The sequence below is a fragment of the Vanessa atalanta genome, chromosome W (genome assembly GCF_905147765.1).
Source record: "Vanessa atalanta chromosome W, ilVanAtal1.2, whole genome shotgun sequence".
Classification (NCBI taxonomy): Eukaryota; Metazoa; Arthropoda; class Insecta; order Lepidoptera; family Nymphalidae; genus Vanessa; species Vanessa atalanta.
In genome coordinates, this window is record NC_061901.1 from 4,306,686 (window position 1) to 4,324,691 (window position 18,006).

The 18,006-nt window shown below is 38.9% G+C and overlaps 1 protein-coding gene across 1 annotated transcript; it reads left to right on the top strand.

The window, feature by feature from the left end:
• Window positions 1–16,774: 16,774 nt before the first annotated feature.
• LOC125075696 lies at window positions 16,775–17,651 on the top strand. Its single transcript, XM_047687406.1, has one exon. The coding sequence runs from the start codon at window positions 16,855–16,857 to the stop codon at window positions 17,593–17,595; it is 741 nt and encodes a 246-aa protein (XP_047543362.1). The 5' UTR covers window positions 16,775–16,854; the 3' UTR covers window positions 17,596–17,651.
• The last annotated feature ends 355 nt before the right edge of the window (window positions 17,652–18,006 follow it).

Sequence of the window (18,006 nt, forward strand, 5' to 3'; positions counted from 1 at the left end):
CAGGTTTGGTTGAGATCTGCTCCGTTCAATGTTTTGGCCACTTCCAGCGGGTGAGCGTACTATATCCATGTTGTTTTTTGCACGGTCTTCCGATTTATAATTATGTAGAATGTATTATGTGGTGTCAAGGAAAAAGGAGATAAGTACATACACTTGAACTTTTCAGTAGAGGCAATATAAGAAAATAACTCATGTGTTTTAGTTTTTTTTTTTTTTTAGTAGAAAATTGTAATTTACTTAATGGTAAATTATCTTAGTGACACTTTTAGTATTTATTTAAACAATCGTTAGTGTTACGAAGTTTTTACTTAAAAAAATATTAAAAAATAATTATTTTATATTCAAATAATTGACATGTCCCATTCTACCTTAACGGAAAAAACATATAAAAAATGTGATTTAATTACATATCAAATGTTGCAACTGTAAACATTTAAACTGTCAAACGGAATCATTTTAAAGATCGTTAAATTCTTCTAAGTCAGGGTCCACATCATGGCTGCTTGAATTGGTGTCTAATTTCTTATAAAATTCGTGGCAATCACAGTCGATCAAATGAAGAATACTAAGGAGATCTTTTTCTTTTCTTGGCTTACAGGCAATGGTTTATCGTAACATTTCTGGGGATTTAACGGTTCATTTGCTTTGCATCTTCTGCAAAAAGAGATATTTTTGAATTCAGTCGAGTCTAAGCTTGTTTTAAATTGTATCACACCTGATTCGTTTTCGCCACTGTACCGAAACCATGTCACATCATGCCATATAAATTTTTCGCCAGATGAATCGACTTTCCTCAACTGCAGTGGACCCTTGAACAAACTTGCAAAATCTAGAAACATATAATTTTTCATGACTTGTCAATCTAACTAAATTTTACCAATCTCTAGGCAAATGTATAGACATATCAGTGTGTTTCTTTTTTCGCTCTATTTGAGCGTGAATAGAATCACATTCCATGTGAGTGTGACCAGGGTTTAAGAATTTGTGATCAATTCGCATGATCGGTATAAGTTTGCTTATGCAAAGAAACATAGCAGCGACGTGGCTGTTTTTGTTTTGTCCACCACATGTATCAGAGTAGAAAGTAATTTCTTTTATATTAGAAGGAAGTGATTTTAAAAAATGAAACAGACAGGAAGCTATTTGGTTTGCTCCACGGCCTCCATCCGCTTCATGCCACATATAGCAGAAACTTTTTTTGCTAAAGCAATCATATATGGTTAGGTTAAAGGTCCATAATTGCCGCTTGTAAAATACAACATTAGTTTTCAAGAAGGGTGTTGGGAGACATTGTTGGAGGTCAAAACAATAAACTCTCTTCCCATCATTACAGTCCTTGTCTTTCTTTTTCATTGCATAAGCTGAATCTGCTTTCAATTGATGGACTTCAAGTTCTTGTTTTAGAGGAGTTTCTGCATCTTGCGGTAAAGCCAATTTAATTTTCATTTTGTACGAGTCACACGTATTACAAGTGTCTAATGACGGTTTTTTCAAAGATAGACCCATAGTGCGAAAAACATTGCCAAAAAATGTATACGACACTGGATTATTGGTAACCTTTTCTTTATAAATTTGATACATTAGCATCAATGAAAGTCCTGATGGTAGGTATCGCCTTTTTGTATGACTTCGGCTGTAGTGTGACTCATATAGGGCATATGAATTTATATGATTTTTTTATTGTTTGCACTACCTCATCACCAAATTTATTAGATGGAACAAGCGATCCGCGTTTGTCAGGGCTTGTAAGTCCAGATACCCTCTTTGATTGTTTCTTGATAATCACCTCTATACATTTATTAGAAATCGCAAATGTTTTCACAAAACACACTTTGCAAACTTCAATCAACTCGCCATTTACTTTAAAATTATATTTTTGGTTTATAGTTCTTGGTTTAGGTTCTCCACCAGTATTCCGTATTCGCTGGGTTTTTTTTGGTGCATCTAAAATGAGGGATGATAGATATGCAGAACGTTTATTGTAATTTCCCAATGCCCATAACTCATCAAAAAGTGCCGTTTGGATTTCTAAGCTAATCTTAGTAGCACACTTTTTACGACAATCTGATAAGGTGGTAACTTTTCTTGTCGGAATTATTTTTCCTTTTTTTGTTTTATATGAATGGCCTTTATTTCTTTTAACTTGTATAGTCTTGCGTAAATTTTCTCCCTTTCGTTTCCTTGTTGTATTTAAAATGGCATTATTATTATTTCTATTTTCTTGATGCACCTCATCCTCAGAAGAGATTGAGCTGTCTCCGGATGATGAACTTTGTTCTAATCCTGGATTAATTAATGTTTGATCACGAAAACTGTCGTCAGAATCAAAATCAGCTGGTTCCGTTTGCTGCAAATTAAAACTTGAACGAGGACTTTCGATATTAAGTCCAGAGATTGGCTCATTAACATTAACATTTCTGTCATCGGATGTTATTCCTAGATCTGAAAGAGTTATGACATCTTCTAAAGATTCAGCGGCCTCTTTTTGTCCTTGGGTAAGCTCACTGCTAACTTCAGATGTGCTTGACAGCGTACTGATATTATTATCCGAAGAACATTCTTCTGATACTGTAAAAAATAAACGAATAGTTTAGTAGTTAGGTATTTGTGAGGATGTAAGGATGGATGTTTGTTACTCAATAATACAAAAAATACTTAATGGATTTTGATGAAACTTTGCAATAACATATTTCATACATCAGAATAACATATAGGCTGTAATTTATGTAAATACATAGGCAGACAAAGTCGCGGGCGGCCGCGCGTTTGCTAAACAATGCAAAACCACACGGCGCAAATTTTTTACTAATTCTGTACAGTTATACTGCTTACTTATGCACAATAATGTTTATCATTATCTACACGCCTACATCCTTTAAAATAATCATAAAATGACACAGGTTGTATTATAATTTTAATTACCATCTAATAGTTTAGTAAGTAGGTATATTAGACAAATGATCGAACAAAAACCGCGCGGCGCGTGAGCCCCGTACGTAGGTATGTTACACATCACAACTCCCATTACATGCTTACTCACTTATGATAAATATTATTATGACCTGTACATTAACTAAAATAATCACAAAAAGAACAGTTTCAGTCTTAAAGCGGTAATTACGTCGTTCGCAGCCGAAGGACTTAAAAAAAACCGAAAGTACTTTAAAGTGAATTTATTTTAATTCACAAACTTATTTTACTAATATTAATACTAATTTAATTAGACTACTTCATGTGTTGAAGTTGTAACACAGAATGCCCTCAGAACCAATTATTATATTATTTATATTATAATATTATTTATATTGATACTTTTCTTAATTCTAAGACACACAGAAATTATAAAGAAATATCGGTGTGGTCCGTTGTTGGGCGGCGTGATGTTGCGCAAGGGTTGCTGGTACCGGGCCGTCGTCGGTGGTTTCGGCGAACGCGATGTCCTAATGTACCTCCATAGGGTGGTCGCATACATAACACCTCCCCCCGTAGATCAGCGACTATTTGAAAGCGTTGAGTGCAAATGTCGCTGGCAACGATGTCTCGTTCCTGGCTTGCACAGGCTGCCCTGATGTCGGATGTTTTCCTCGCAGAGATATTGCTGATTAACTTCGGGCATTCAGCCTCCATGTACATGAAAGCTTTACCATCAGTTGCTTTGAGAGGGTATGGTGGGATAAAGGTATATTGGTCTTTGTTGGGGACAATTGAGAGTTTAAATAATTTGAATTGTCTAGGAGAAACAATCGGGAATTTAAAAATTATTTCTATTCGCTTTCCTACATAATAATAACCGGATCTGAGAATACTATAATAATTTATAAGATCTGCCTCTATTAACTCTTTGGAGTTATAAATGTGTCTTAATTTATCTAAAATATCTTTTAAACTACTAGTACTTAACATGCTATGATGGGTGCTCGATGCACGCACAAACGCTAATATAACTTCTAATCTACTTAATTCTAACATTAGGTCTTCCGCATTCTTACTAATAATTATCAATAATTGGGCAAACTTTGCAAATTTAATCAGGAGGTTCGTTCAAACCTCTAATAAAAGATTTTAGGGTGAGTTTCCGGTAAAGATTACGTTTTGCTTCTATTGTAGTAGGTATATTTTCATGTAATGAAATATATGTCATTATAGTACTGAAAAGTGTCTGGCATTTGTCATAAAATTCCTGAGGAGTATCGCTTCCCTGAGAGAGTAACGAAAGGTTGTTATATAGGATTGTCTCATCCCTTTGATCACCAAAATTATTAATAAATGCGTTCCTAATTCCTGCCCAACTATCAGGAATCCCATTCGAGTTAATTGTCCTGGCGGCAGGGCCAGTAATTTTATTTAAAATCCCGTTAGTTAAACATAAATTACTAAACTCGTAATCTGGTTCATTTTTTAAATACTGTATCACTATTTGGTCACATATTTTGATAAATCGGGTAAGAATATTGGGGTTCCCGTCGAATTCGGGGACCGGGCGGAGCGCCTTATAAATAACATCAGGATCTACAGACATTTTAATTATTTCTAATTCACTATTATCTATCTTTCTATTAAAATCTAAGCTAGTATTTCGCGAGATCTGCCAATGTGAGGCAGATTTTTCACCGTTTTTTCTAGGGTGGAAAATTTTGGATAGGATAACACTAGATTATAAAGGAAGCAACGTTTAAGTAAAGTTTCAAAGTACTTACATTTGGTTTTCTTTAGTACTGATTTTCGAGTACGTCCCTGGCCACAAACACTCGTAGATTCAAGATGCCCAGTTGCGGGAGTAGATAGTCTCTTGGATAGCTCGCGACGCGTAGCGGTATCAATGTGAGATCACCTTTATCGCGGAACTATTACGCACTGAGCATCCTACCGACTGCGCCAATTACGTCGTTCGCAGCCGAAGGACTTAAAAAAAACCGAAAGTACTTTAAAAGTGAATTTATTTTAATTCACAAACTTATTTTACTAATATTAATACTAATTTAATTAGACTACTTCATGTGTTGAAGTTGTAACACAGAATGCCCTCAGAACCAATTATTATATTATTTATATTATAATATTATTTATATTAATACTTTTCTTAATTCTAAGAGACACAGAAATTATAAAGAAAGATCGGTGTGGTCCGTTGTTGGGCGGCGTGATGTTGCGCAAGGGTTGCTGGTACCGGGCCGTCGTCGGTGGTTTCGGCGAACGCGATGTCCTAATGTACCTCCATAGGGTGGTCGCATACATAACACGGTGCAAAACAATAACTTAAATATGCAAAACAATAATAATTGAACTGGGCATTTCAAATGTTTTGGCGGTTACCTAAAAAAAATTGTAAAAATACACAACACTTACGTTCTGTGGGTCCCTCTTTTAAGGCTAATGACATTATCTGATCAATTCTCTTCATATTGATATGTATCTACACTTATAACGTAATAAAACGAATTTTGAAACACAATTTCTGTCAGAGCAACACACGACGAGTCCACGCACACGTCACAACTGATGCAAAATATCGTCGCGTACTTTAGGTACGAATCGACTCATCTCACTAATCATAACCGAATTATTGGCGGTAAAAAGCGCGATACTGAGATTACTCGACTGAACTCTCTTTACTTATTTATGTATTTTGATGTTATGACTAGTCCCTTTATGTACGTAGGGGTGTACAAAAATTTAAATACAATTTATTGACTTAACTCCTTATTGCCGTGACACATATTAATGTTCTGAAGCAAAAGGTGCAAAAATATCATTTTTAAATTTTTTTGACTCATCTCCTTTTTCCTTGACACCACAGTATTGGTCGTAACTGACACAGTACCGAACAATTGAATATATATTTACAAAGAAAGGAAATTAAGTTGAAATTACATTAACTGCACTACTCGTATTTATAAAAAATATTTTGCAACACGTCCGCCTCGTACGCTCGCCAATTAGTACTTCATCTAAACAATGTTCATTCAACTTAGCTAGCTCACTTTTTACGTGTTTGTATCTGTATGTTTTTTGTTAATTTAATTTGTGTGTGAATGTTATTGTTTAAATTTTTTCTTATCAACATAGCTGTATTGTATTTGTAAATTTGTGTAATATTAAATAATTTAGTGGCATCGTAAATTTTATGGGTTGGTGTTAGATAGATGTTTGTATCTAAAAAGAGCTTTAATTAATTTATTTTGTGTTCTTTGTAAACTATCGAGGTGGGTTTTTGCAGCTGATATCTCAATAAAATAGTCAATATGAGGTTTTACCAGAGAGTTGTATATGGTATAGCGTACTTTTAAAGGAAAGCAATTCGATATATTCCGTAAAGCTTCACTGGTGCTTTACGGAATATATCGAATCGAACTGTTTATTTTGGATCGTAAGCTTTCTATGTGCGGCTTCCACTGAAGTTTGTTGTCTAGTGTGAGTAGGGCATCGAAACTCGGTTCAATTTTGAAAACCCGGGTTTTCGGGTCTAAGAGTAATCAAAACCCGGATAGACCGGTTTTTTCGAGCATTGTGATCGTTTTATTGTATTTTTATTAAAGCACACTAACGCCTTTATATATCGATTTCTTATAATTATTACAAAATATAAAGGATGAGGAAGAATTTAAATAAATGAAACAGTACTTTACAATTTATAAAATCAGTTTTAATTTTTTAAAATGTGATGAAGATTTATTTTTTCTTCAGAATATCTTAAAACTTAGTAAGTAATCTAGTCTTTATTAAATCACAGATTTGTAGAGATAAGTTAAACATTAAATTAACTATTTTGGTAACATTCACTTATTGTATTTAAAAGCTAATAAAAATAATATTTTTAAATGATATTTTTATAGAATAACAAATAATTTTAACATAAATAAAATTCTTCTTCGCATTAACAATTAAGTAACGAATAGAACTAGTCTCTATTCTACTATTCTAATATAATTAAAATTGTAGTCGTTTGGTTAATAATAATCAGTTCTTTATCTAATTGACTAAAGTGCTAATTAAAAACTAGTTATGCATTTGATACATTATTTAAACAGCATAGTTAAGAAATACTCTCTGACCGTCTGACCACTTTAGGAAAAAAGAGATATATAAAATAATAATTAATACCATTTTGGATAACTTAACATAAAAATAACAGAAATCAGAACTAAATTATCAGAATTTCTTCTTACTTAAAAAATGAACGTAAAACTTACTTGTAAAATGAACGTAAAAAAATCAGGGCATCTAAAGTTTTGTCACTCAAAGACGAACGCAATCTATTGCAGATAATTCCAGCCGAAGAAAATATGCGCTCCGGTTCGACGCTAGTAGGTGGAATAGTTTTTAAATGTTCATATACCAGCGATAGGTAACGCCCTCGCTGTCGCGTACCGCCATTCTCGAAGAGTGCCATTTCTACCCTCACAGTAGTAAGCAAATCGTCTGATGGACAAGTTTCAGATGCAGTATTATCAGTAGCAACAGCTTGACTTAACTGTCTGTTCAGTTCCTCTTCATTTGTCAAAGTAGATAACTGAATGTCAATTTCTCGCAGGTCTTGGTCTGACGCTGGCAAATTTTCATGAAGTATATTTTGTTTTTTGGTTGTGCGTTTGGTTAGATCAACAATTTCGTTTAGCATTTCATCACCTGTAGGCCGATAAAAAACAGTTTTATCTTCATTTTGTATGTTCTCAAAATATTTACCCGGATTAGTCAAGTACTGTAGTGTTGCTGCTTGAGTTAATCTTCTTTTTGAGTATCGTTTGCTCAATGCTGTTGCCATTTTGATACTTAGTGGTGTCTTCATTTCAATGCAAATTTTAGGGAAACGTCAGCTGTAAGTAATGTTGCATCGCGTCGACATAGCGCCTCGACGACAGTTTTAATAACATCCAATATTTTATGGATCTCATCTATATTTCTCCAGTCATCATCAGTAAATGCAATGTCTGTTTTTAAATCAATTAAAGCAATTTTGTAATTGATACTTTCAATTTCAGAAACCGACCTAACATGGCAGAAATGCTACTCCAGCGCGTTTTCCCATCTAACAGCAGGGAGTACTCTTGTCCAAAATCAGCTCTGACATGTTTTTGAAGGATGTCATCGTTTCTTGTCGGAGAGCCCTTAAAGATTTTTACCACTTTCCGTACTTTTGATAGCAGATCGTTGTATCTAAAAGACTGTGAACTGAAAGACTCCATAAACGAGGATTCATTATTAAATTCAACACCATCCTCGTCATTGTCTGTAGAATTCATATCGTCGTTAAATTCTACAGTTCGTAGTCTTTGAGCCAAAACCGATAAAGGCAAATCTTCATTCCCGTCAAGTTCAGCAAGCTGAGCGACGTTTTCCTCGAAGTCGGCATTGCGTTTGTACATTACGTCCACAATTGCCAGCTGAACGGCATGAGCGATGCATAGCTGATGGTATGATTTAAGGGACTTCCCTAATGCAACCATTAGGCTGCAACCGTCTGTGGTTTGAGCGATGTCATTTGTTAAAGATACCCCATATTCGTCCAGCTTGGCATCAATCAGTTGTACGCATGAGGCTGCATTCATGGACCCATGAATGCGTATGAGACCTAGATTTCGAAAACTGCTATCCCTTGCAAAATTTGGTGAGTGTAAAGTGAGCCCTATATATCTTCTATTTTTAATGGATGTCCATTCATCGAATGATATCGAAAACTTCTTTTCATCTGACAGTATAATTTTTATCTCGTTGATTATTTCTAGCTTCCTTTTATCAAAGTCTTTGAGAATTATGTTGCGAACGGTATCAGCAGTAGTGGGTAATTTGTTGCCAGCCCTTTCAAAAAGGTACTTTAAATCTTGAGATGTTGAGAACGTTCTTAGAGGTATTCTTCATCAACTGCAGCCATACGAGACAACATAACCTGCATACTTGGGTTGGCATCAGTCTCAAAATAGTGTGTCAACTTAGATTTCTTTTTTGGCGCTTCAGGAATTTCTTTTGAAGAAGATGCAGTACCTTGAGCTGTTGTTTCGATTGTTGAATGCCTTGCAGCCTCTATATCAACCCTGTGAATATTCTTTAAATGTCTTAGTAGACTGCTAGTACTACCACCGGCTGACTTCAATATTTTTTGGCAGTTTTTACATTTAGCTTTAGTTTTGTTTTTATTTCTAAGAAAGTAGTGCCAAACATATGTGTTGTCTCTTTCCTTATTAATTACTACTTCAAAATCCATATTTCATTAATTTATGGTCAACGAAGGGTAATCTGAAAGAAAACTTAGTTTTATTCTAATATAGAAATCGTATTTTTCCACGATGTAATTGCTGGCAGGCAACGGCAACGAAGCCGTACCTATTCATGGTTAGTTAGCGCTAGTATTATATTTAAAAAAATTAAATTACGGATATAAATACCAAAACGACATCACGTCAATATATCAAATAATAGAATTAGTTACATTAGAATCCTAGGACAACAAGCTAAAACTGTAAGTTACATTTTATTTATTAAATAACAAAGATAATTTATTAGATACTCACCAATAAAGAGCGTCACCAAACACTATATATAATATAACTCCTCACGTTCACGCCGCACGCGCTGGCGCGTCAAATACTTATGGCAGACTGACTAAACAAAATGGCGGAGGTATTCATTACCCGCGCAACGCGCGACGAGCTTCGCTACACTCTCCCCTCTCAACTGCTCCACACTTCACGCCATTCCTGTCCTGAGATGGACGCGCGCGTTCCATTTAACTTGCATGGCTTTTTTTATTGGTAGGAACGTAGCAACGAAGCTACTTTATACGCAATAAATAATAATTTATTAAAGCGTATTTTTAGTCCATTTACTTATTATTGCATTAAGCATTCAAAGTGACTGAAACTTGATAAATAACAAAAACAAAAGTATTATAAAAAACCCGAAAAACCCGAGTTTTAAAAACCAAACCCGGATTTTTTTGTAATCCTCAGAACCGGGAAAACCCGGGCTCGACGCCCTAACCAAAACTTACCTAGTCGGGCAAAGTGAATAGGGCAAAGTGGATATGGTATCCACTTTGCCCGCTATTTCTCATTGCTGACTTATTATCTAAAAATGTCTTTTATTTGTTTCAGATGGTAAATATATAAAATAAAACTCGTGTCTCGTACGGAGGCTTGCAACAGACTTAAAATATTTTATTCAGATACAGATACAATAGGTACACAGGTTTACTATATTATCCCAATAGATGGCGTTAGTAGTATGATATTTTGTTATAAAAGATACAATTTATTTTAACAAAATAAATATAAAAAAGAACTAAACAAGGGACGTGGGAGGAAAATGGTATGCAAACGGCTATTAGTTTGTGCAAAGCTGAAGAATCAATAAAAAGCACAGCTAAAAAGTATGGTTTGGCTTATGCAACCTTGTATAGGAATGTAAAAACTGGCATCGCTGCTTCAAAACTTGGTAGATTCTGTCCTGTTTTACTGAAGATCAGGAAATAGAGTTGGTGACATATCTCAAAGATATGGATTCTGTATTTTTTGGCTTGACTCGAAATGAATTTAAACATTTAGCGTTCATCTACGCCAAGAAAAATAATTTGAACTACCCGAAAAACTGGGACAAGTACGAAAAAGCTGGAAATTATTGGTTATCGTCATTTTTGTCTCGTCACGATCAAATATCCCTCAGGACTCCAGAGGCAACATCGGTTGCAAGGGCAAAAGGATTTAACAGACGTGAAGTTGGTCGTTTTTATGAAAACCTTGAAGCTTTAACAGCAAGACATGATATTGATGTATCCAGATTATATAACATGGATGAAACTGGTATATCTACAACCACAAATAAGCCGCCTAAAGTGCTATCAACGAAAGGAAAAAAAAACAAGTGGGCATAATCGCCAGTGCAGAACGTGGTCAACTAACGACAGTCATAGGTTGTTGTAATGCCACTGGTTCATTTCTCCCACCATTTTTAATTTTCGCCAGAAAAAAGATGCAACCCAGACTACTTGATGGTGCGCCTCCCGGCACTCAAGGAACCTGTACTCCTAATGGCTGGACTTCAGGTGAGGTGTTCTTTGATTGGATGCATTTTTTTGTGGAACATGTTCGACCTACCCCTGAGAAAAAAATACTTCTATTATTGGATAACCACGAGAGCCACAAGTATTACCCAGCTTTAGATTACGCCAGCAAGAACAATGTCGTAATTTTATCCACACACAACTCATAAAATGCAGCCCATGGATGTAGCGGTCTACGGCCCACTGAAAACTTACTTTGAAAGGGAGGTAAATTTCTTCCAAAAATCGCACCCAGGACGCATTATAAATCAATACGATGTAGCCAGACTGTTATCACCAGCTTTTCTGAAAAGTGCAGTAGCTCAAAATGCAGTTCATGGATTTGAAAGACCTGGTATTTGGCTAGTGAATAAATATGCTTTTGGTGACAAGATTATGAACCAGCCGCTGTGATTGCAGGCACGTCTAATATGAATATTGGCACAGAAAGTACAAACTCAATAGAAACGATCGATATTCCCAGACCTTTTGCAGGCAATTCTTCAACTCCATCGCCTTTACTTCTTCAAGAACTGATTCCATCAAATTCAGTAGATCCTTTACCAGAAATATTTCCATCTCAACAAAAAGCAAAAACAAGGCCCGTTATAAACAGGCAAAGATTTTAGGTAAACCTGAACACAATATACTCCCCATAGAAATAGCAGGTAGACCGACAAAAACTCATTTAAAAAATATAAAACGACCTCCGCAAGTGGTGCCTCGTTCCGCTGCTGTGGATTTCTCTGAACCAGGGCCTTCATCTCATCATCAGGGCACACACAAGAACCAGTGCGGATCGAGAGAGAACATAATAAGGAGATCCAGACTATCCGGAGCTCCGTAATACAAGAGTTGCACCTGGCCCGAGCTGACATATCCGGGACCATGAAGGAGGCCCAAGCGGTACGTAGCTGGCTCGGCTACGAGACTGCTGAACCATTCGGGATGATAAATGAGATCCGAGAGGTGCAAATGAGGGTGGAGGAGAAGCTCAGAACAGAGGCCAACACCGGTGGCCAGAAATGGGAGAGGTTGGAGTCTGGAATCTTAGGGCTGCACAAAACCATCAGCAACCTGGGAAACCAGCTTGACGTACTTAGGCAAGAGGTCGAAAAGACCAAATCTCTCGTTGCCGAGGCATCGCAGCCTCCCCAATACACATCCCCTCCACCTTCAACAAACATGGACGAAGGCCTTAAGGAAGCGCTGGCTCGAGTCGATGAAACTCTGAGACAGCTTATAATAACACAAGCCCAGTGAACACAAAAACCAGTCCAGGACAAATGGACAGAAAAAATACAAATTATGTCCGAAAAACTGGACATCATGTCTTTGAAATTCGCGCTCTTAGAGATGCCAAGCCCAAAGCCACCTCACCTGCGAGATCGTCACTGGAAACCGAATTGACGGTACAGGAGGTGAAACAGACTCTGGCGACTATCAAACAAGGGGTGACAGAGCTGAGCAAAGGCGAAAAACCCATAACGAGTCCTCTCACATTCGTCCAAGCCACCGCAAAACCCAAACCCACCCAAACACCAAACCACACGTTGATCATCTCCTCAAAAGACCCAAAGGAGAGTAGTGATAACGTGATCTCAAAAATACGAGTCGCCCTGGACATCAAAAAAACAGGAGCGAGGGTCGACAGAGTCCGAAAGGCTAGAGATAATGGAATAGAGATCATAGAGAAGGTCGTCATAAGATGTGCGTCCAAGGAAGACATGACATTAATAAAGAGTCGTGTCCAAACTGACAAACATTTAAACATCAGGGAGCCTGCAAATCAGAACCCCCTCGTTTGCGTGCGAGGCGTCCTGGCAGGCTTTGCCAATGACAAAATAAAAGAATACATTAAATCGCAGAACAAATACCTTCTGCATGGCGTTGGCGAGGCAGACCTAAAAATGAAGGTCCGCTATAAAAAGCGAGCTAGGAACCCGCACGAATGCCATCCAGTCCTCAAGTTGTCCCCTGAAGTGTGGAGGCGGTTAACGCAAGCCGGGAAGATTTACGTCGGTTTCAGCAGATGCTCGGTGGAGGACCAGTCTCCCCTCATCCAATGCGCCAATTGCCTCGGTTTCGGTCATACTACGAAACAATGTAGAGCTACAAAGGAAACCTGTAGCTACTGCAGCGGCGAGCATACAGGCAAGGACTGCCCTGCCAGGACAAAGGCAGAAGCCCCACGCTGTATAAACTGCACACGAGCAAAAAGGGATAGCTTCCAAGCTATCCCTTTTTGCTGGCGCACACGGCTTACAGTCCTGAGTGCCAGGAAAAACAAAAGTGGGACCATATAGCGAGATCTAGGGTCCAGTACTGCTAAAGGCTCCCTGGAAATTAACACACCGGTCCCACCTCAAAGTTCCAATGAAATAGCGGGCAGGATCTTGTTTATACAAGCCAACCTACAACGCTCGAAACTAGCCACAGCTGAACTACTAAAAACAGCTAAGGAAAAAGGGATTAGCGTCGCACTTGTCCAAGAACCCTATGTAGGAAGGACAGGTGTGATGAAACACTACCCCGGCACGAAAATTATCCAGTGCACCCTGAACCGCCAAAAGCCCGTCAAAGCCGCTCTAATCGTTTTCGGTGACAAGCTGGAGGTCATCCATGACCCGCAGATCGTTACGGAAAATGTAGCAGGCGGGACAGCTGAGGCTAGGATTAATTTCGGTCTACTTCGAGGGGGACCATGACTTGCACCCCTACTTAACCCAAATTAGGGCAGCCACTCAAAAAATCTCATGCAAAAACTTACTAGTGGCAGGAGACGTGAACGCTTGGAGCCACTGGTGGTGCAGCAACTCCGAAAACCATCGCGAAGAAGAACTTCACGCCTTTATCACGGAAATGGACCTCCTAAACACCGGCAACGTACCGACCTTCGAAACATATCGAGGAGAAAGGTTGTACACGAGCTGCGTAGACGTGACGCTGACCAGCCAATCCCTGGTAGACAGATTGGAGGACTGGAGAGTGGATAGAAGTCTCATAACAGCAGACCACAATGCGATTAGAGAAAGCCCTAGTACCCTTGAAGCCTCTCTCCACGCGCAGGTATAATACCAAGAAGGCAAAGTGGTCGGATTTCTCCACTATTTTCAGAACTAAGCTTGTCGACATTGGAATCACACTGGAAAGCGTCTCGAGCCTCATAAGATCTGAGGAACTGGATGAGATGTTATACATCTATACATCGATTATCCACGAGTCGTGTGAAGACACGATTCCGAAACTAAAGCCGTGGAATGGCAATCCTAGACCACCATGGTGGTCAGCTGTCCTGGAAGACCTTAAAAAGGACGTGCTTCGGAAAAAACGCCGAATACGTAATGCTGCACCCAGTAGGAAACAATTCACAGTCGAAGAATACGTACAGGCCAGGAAAAATTACAAGAGAAAAGCGTGCGAAGCAACTACTCAAAGCTGGAAGGAGTTTTGCTCGACCCAGGACCGAGAAAGCGTCTGGGACGGTGTCTACAGAGTAATAAGGAAGACCTCGAGAAGACGGGACGACATGCTGCTGAGGAACTCAGCTGGTGAAACACTGTCGCCAGATCAGGCAGCCAAGCTTCTCGCGAAAACGTTCTATCCAGTCCATGCCGAAACAGAACAGCAAAAGTCCGTGAGGAAGATCACAGAAGACAAAACTCCAGCGGAGATTAAAGACCTATCGAACGATGACCCACCTTTCACAACCGCGGAGCTAGAATTGGTTCTTTCGAGTCTCAATCCAAAGAAAGCTCCAGGTCCGGATGGGCTAACGTCCGAAATCTGCACCGCAGCAATAAACTGCCAGGGAGGTATTCCTAGCATTAGCAAACAAGTACTTATCGCTATCGTGCTTTCCCAAACAGTGGAAAGCTGCCCATGTATGCATTCTTCGCAAACCAGGAAAAGAGGATTACACCCAACCTAAGTCCTACAGACCAATCAGATTATTACCAATCCTTGGTAAGGTAGTAGAAAAACTTATGGTGGGCAGGCTTCAATGGCGCCTACTCCCCACTTTGCACCCGAGCCAGTACGGATTTATGCCCCAGCGAGGAACGGAAGACGCTCTCTACGACCTAATCAACTATATCCAGGAGGAAGTAAGATCAAAGAAATTAGTACTTCTGGTATCACTCGATATAGAGGGCGCTTTCGACAATGTATGGTGGCCAGCCCTTAAGAAACAGATGGTACGCAAACATTGCCCACGCAACTTGTATGCCTTGGTGGCATCCTATTTACAGGATCGGAGGATTAAAGTTAACTATGCCAGAGCGACCAGTGAGAAGGGAACCACGAAGGGATGTGTCCAAAGATCCATCGGCGGACCGACCTTCTGGAATCTCATCCTGGATTCGCTATTACAAAAAATGGCAACAATGGGGGTTCATTGCCAAGCCTTCGCAGACGATGTAGTCCTTGTTTTCTCCAATCACCCCAACAGGGGGTTGCAGACTACCGTTAAATCCACCTTAGCGGCCGTACAGGAGTGGGGCGTCGAAAACAAACTGAGCTTCGCAGCGCACAAGACCAACGCGATGCTTATCACCAAGAAGCTCAAATTCGACGCTCCAGTGATCCATATATCCGGCACCCAGCTGAGTCTAGTAACCGAGATCAAGCTGCTGGGTCTCATAATAGACTCCAAACTCACCTTTAACGTACATGTGGCCGCTACCTGTAAAAAAGCGGCAGAAATTTACAAACTACTAACACGTGCAGCAAAGGTGACATGGGGTCTCAATGGAGAAATAGTCAGAACCATCTACGTGGCGGTTATAGAGCCTATCGTCCTGTACGCGGCTAGCGTATGGTCTGCCGCAGCAGAGAAGTTGACGCTAAGGAGTTAGTTAAACTCGCTGCAAAGGCTTCGCCCTAAAGATTTGCAAGGCGTACAGGACAGTATCTCTCACATCGGTACTAGCCCTAGCAGGACTACTCCCCCTTGACCTCCGCGTCCGAGAGGCTGCCACCCTATTCAAGATAAAAAAGGCCACAGCGTGGATGTCCTACCACCTGGACGTGAACTAGAGCGCAGAGTGGGTCCTCTGCAAAACCCCCACCCATCGTTACTCGAAACAACTGAGTATGTGCGCCTAGAGAGCCTGGATTTACAAATCCTTGAGGAACACCATATAGTCGGCCCACTTATGTTTATGATGTAGTAGCCTAAGGCATTCGCCTGTTGTACGTAACTTACAACAGAATAAAGCAGAACCTGGGACAGAGCAGTCGTTTCATTGATCCCGACATTACATGGCGACCCTGCCAGTCGGTGTGCGCGCGCTAGCCTGCGACGCGTGCACCGGCTGGCCACCGATAAAATAATAAATAATAATGAAAAATTTATATTATGGAAAGTAAATCGCAAAAAAAAATAGTAAATAAATAAAAAGTCTGATTGACAAAGAAAGAATAACGTGCAAAGAAAAAAGATAATAATTATGAAGTATTAAAAATGAATAATTTTCTATACACATTCTAAAATATGAAGAAAGAAAAGAAATTGAAAATAAATTATTTTGCACATATAAAATAATAAAGAAAGTCGCAGCCAAGGAAGACACAAGAACCGAAAATGCAAGAGGTATCTACTATTCGACTGACAATATTTTTTTTAAAGAAGATGCAAAAAGAAGTCGGGTAGGAGTCAAACAAGTTGCAACGTTTTTAATGTACTCTTGAATTTTATTTAATTAAAATACATTATATATAATATATGTACGTCTAAATAACATTACCTACCAGCTTACAATCTCCTTTAGAATAAAACAATAAAATAATAAGTGAAATAACAATTAATCACTGCTAAAACCATGGAGTCAATCAAAGATTCATTGTCTGCCATGTCTGAACTATTTAATACAAAAATGAGTGAATTTCAACATGAGTTACAAAAGACATCTTCGTCAGTTGCTACACACACACCATCACTTTCAACGGAGTTCACGCAGTTTAGAAGCTTCATTATAACTGCTCTCAGCACTCTTCAGCGTCAGGTAGAATTTCTTGGTAGGGAGTTGGACCGCCAGGAAATGCAAAGTAGGCGCAAAATACTACTTCTTCATGGAGTCCCAGAAGAAAAAGCTGAGAACACCAGTGCTCGTGTGACTAGTCTCGTTGCAGACCATTTGGACTTGACAAACTTCTCTAGCTCCAGCATAAAAACTTCCTATCGGCTTGGTAAGTCTACAGCCAACCGGAACAGGCCAATTGTAGTTAAGTTCTGTGATGTTAGCGTGCGGGATAAGGTGTGGTTTGCCAAGTCAAAATTTAAAGGCACTGGCATAACCCAATCGGAGTTCCTCACGAAGACACGGCACGATGTGTTCCTCTTAGCACGGCAGCGTTTCGGCATTGGGAAGTGTTGGACCAGGGATGGACGGATATTCTTCGTAGCCCCAGATGGATCGCGTCACCAAGTTGAATCACACGCTGAACTCGAAGCTGTATCTTCTTCACTTTTAAAATCTCCAGAAGTAAAGGGCTCAAACGTGTCGAAGAATCCAGACAGCAAAGTTACAGTTTCTCGACCGAAGCGAATTATTAAAAAGTAGTGATTATAATTTCTCGGTTTTACATAATATCTGCTTACTGCAACAATTGGTTTGTTTACTTTAATTTACCTTCCTAATCACTTACTTACTTTTATGATTCATGTAGTTATAACTTTATAAGTGAGTTAGTGCTGGGAGTTTTTTTCAGAAACGGTTTTAAGAACTAGTTACTTTAAAAAGAACGAACGAACTGTTTCTGGATTTAAAACGAACGAGACGACACTCGCCACCGGCGGCCTTCGTTTTGGTACTGCTTCGCGAACCGGTTCCTTTCACGTGTAACTGTAACTGTAACTAAGCACTCTATTTTGATCGCCGTAAGGACTATTATTGTATGAATATTAAACCAGTTATAAAGAACTACTTTGGATTTGAAGTAACGAATATGCTACAATGAATCTTATTTCTATA

Bases quoted from the DNA above. Each gene is read 5' to 3' on its own strand.
- LOC125075696 (XM_047687406.1), top strand. From the start codon at position 16,855: ATGGAGTCAATCAAAGATTCATTGTCTGCCATGTCTGAACTATTTAAT.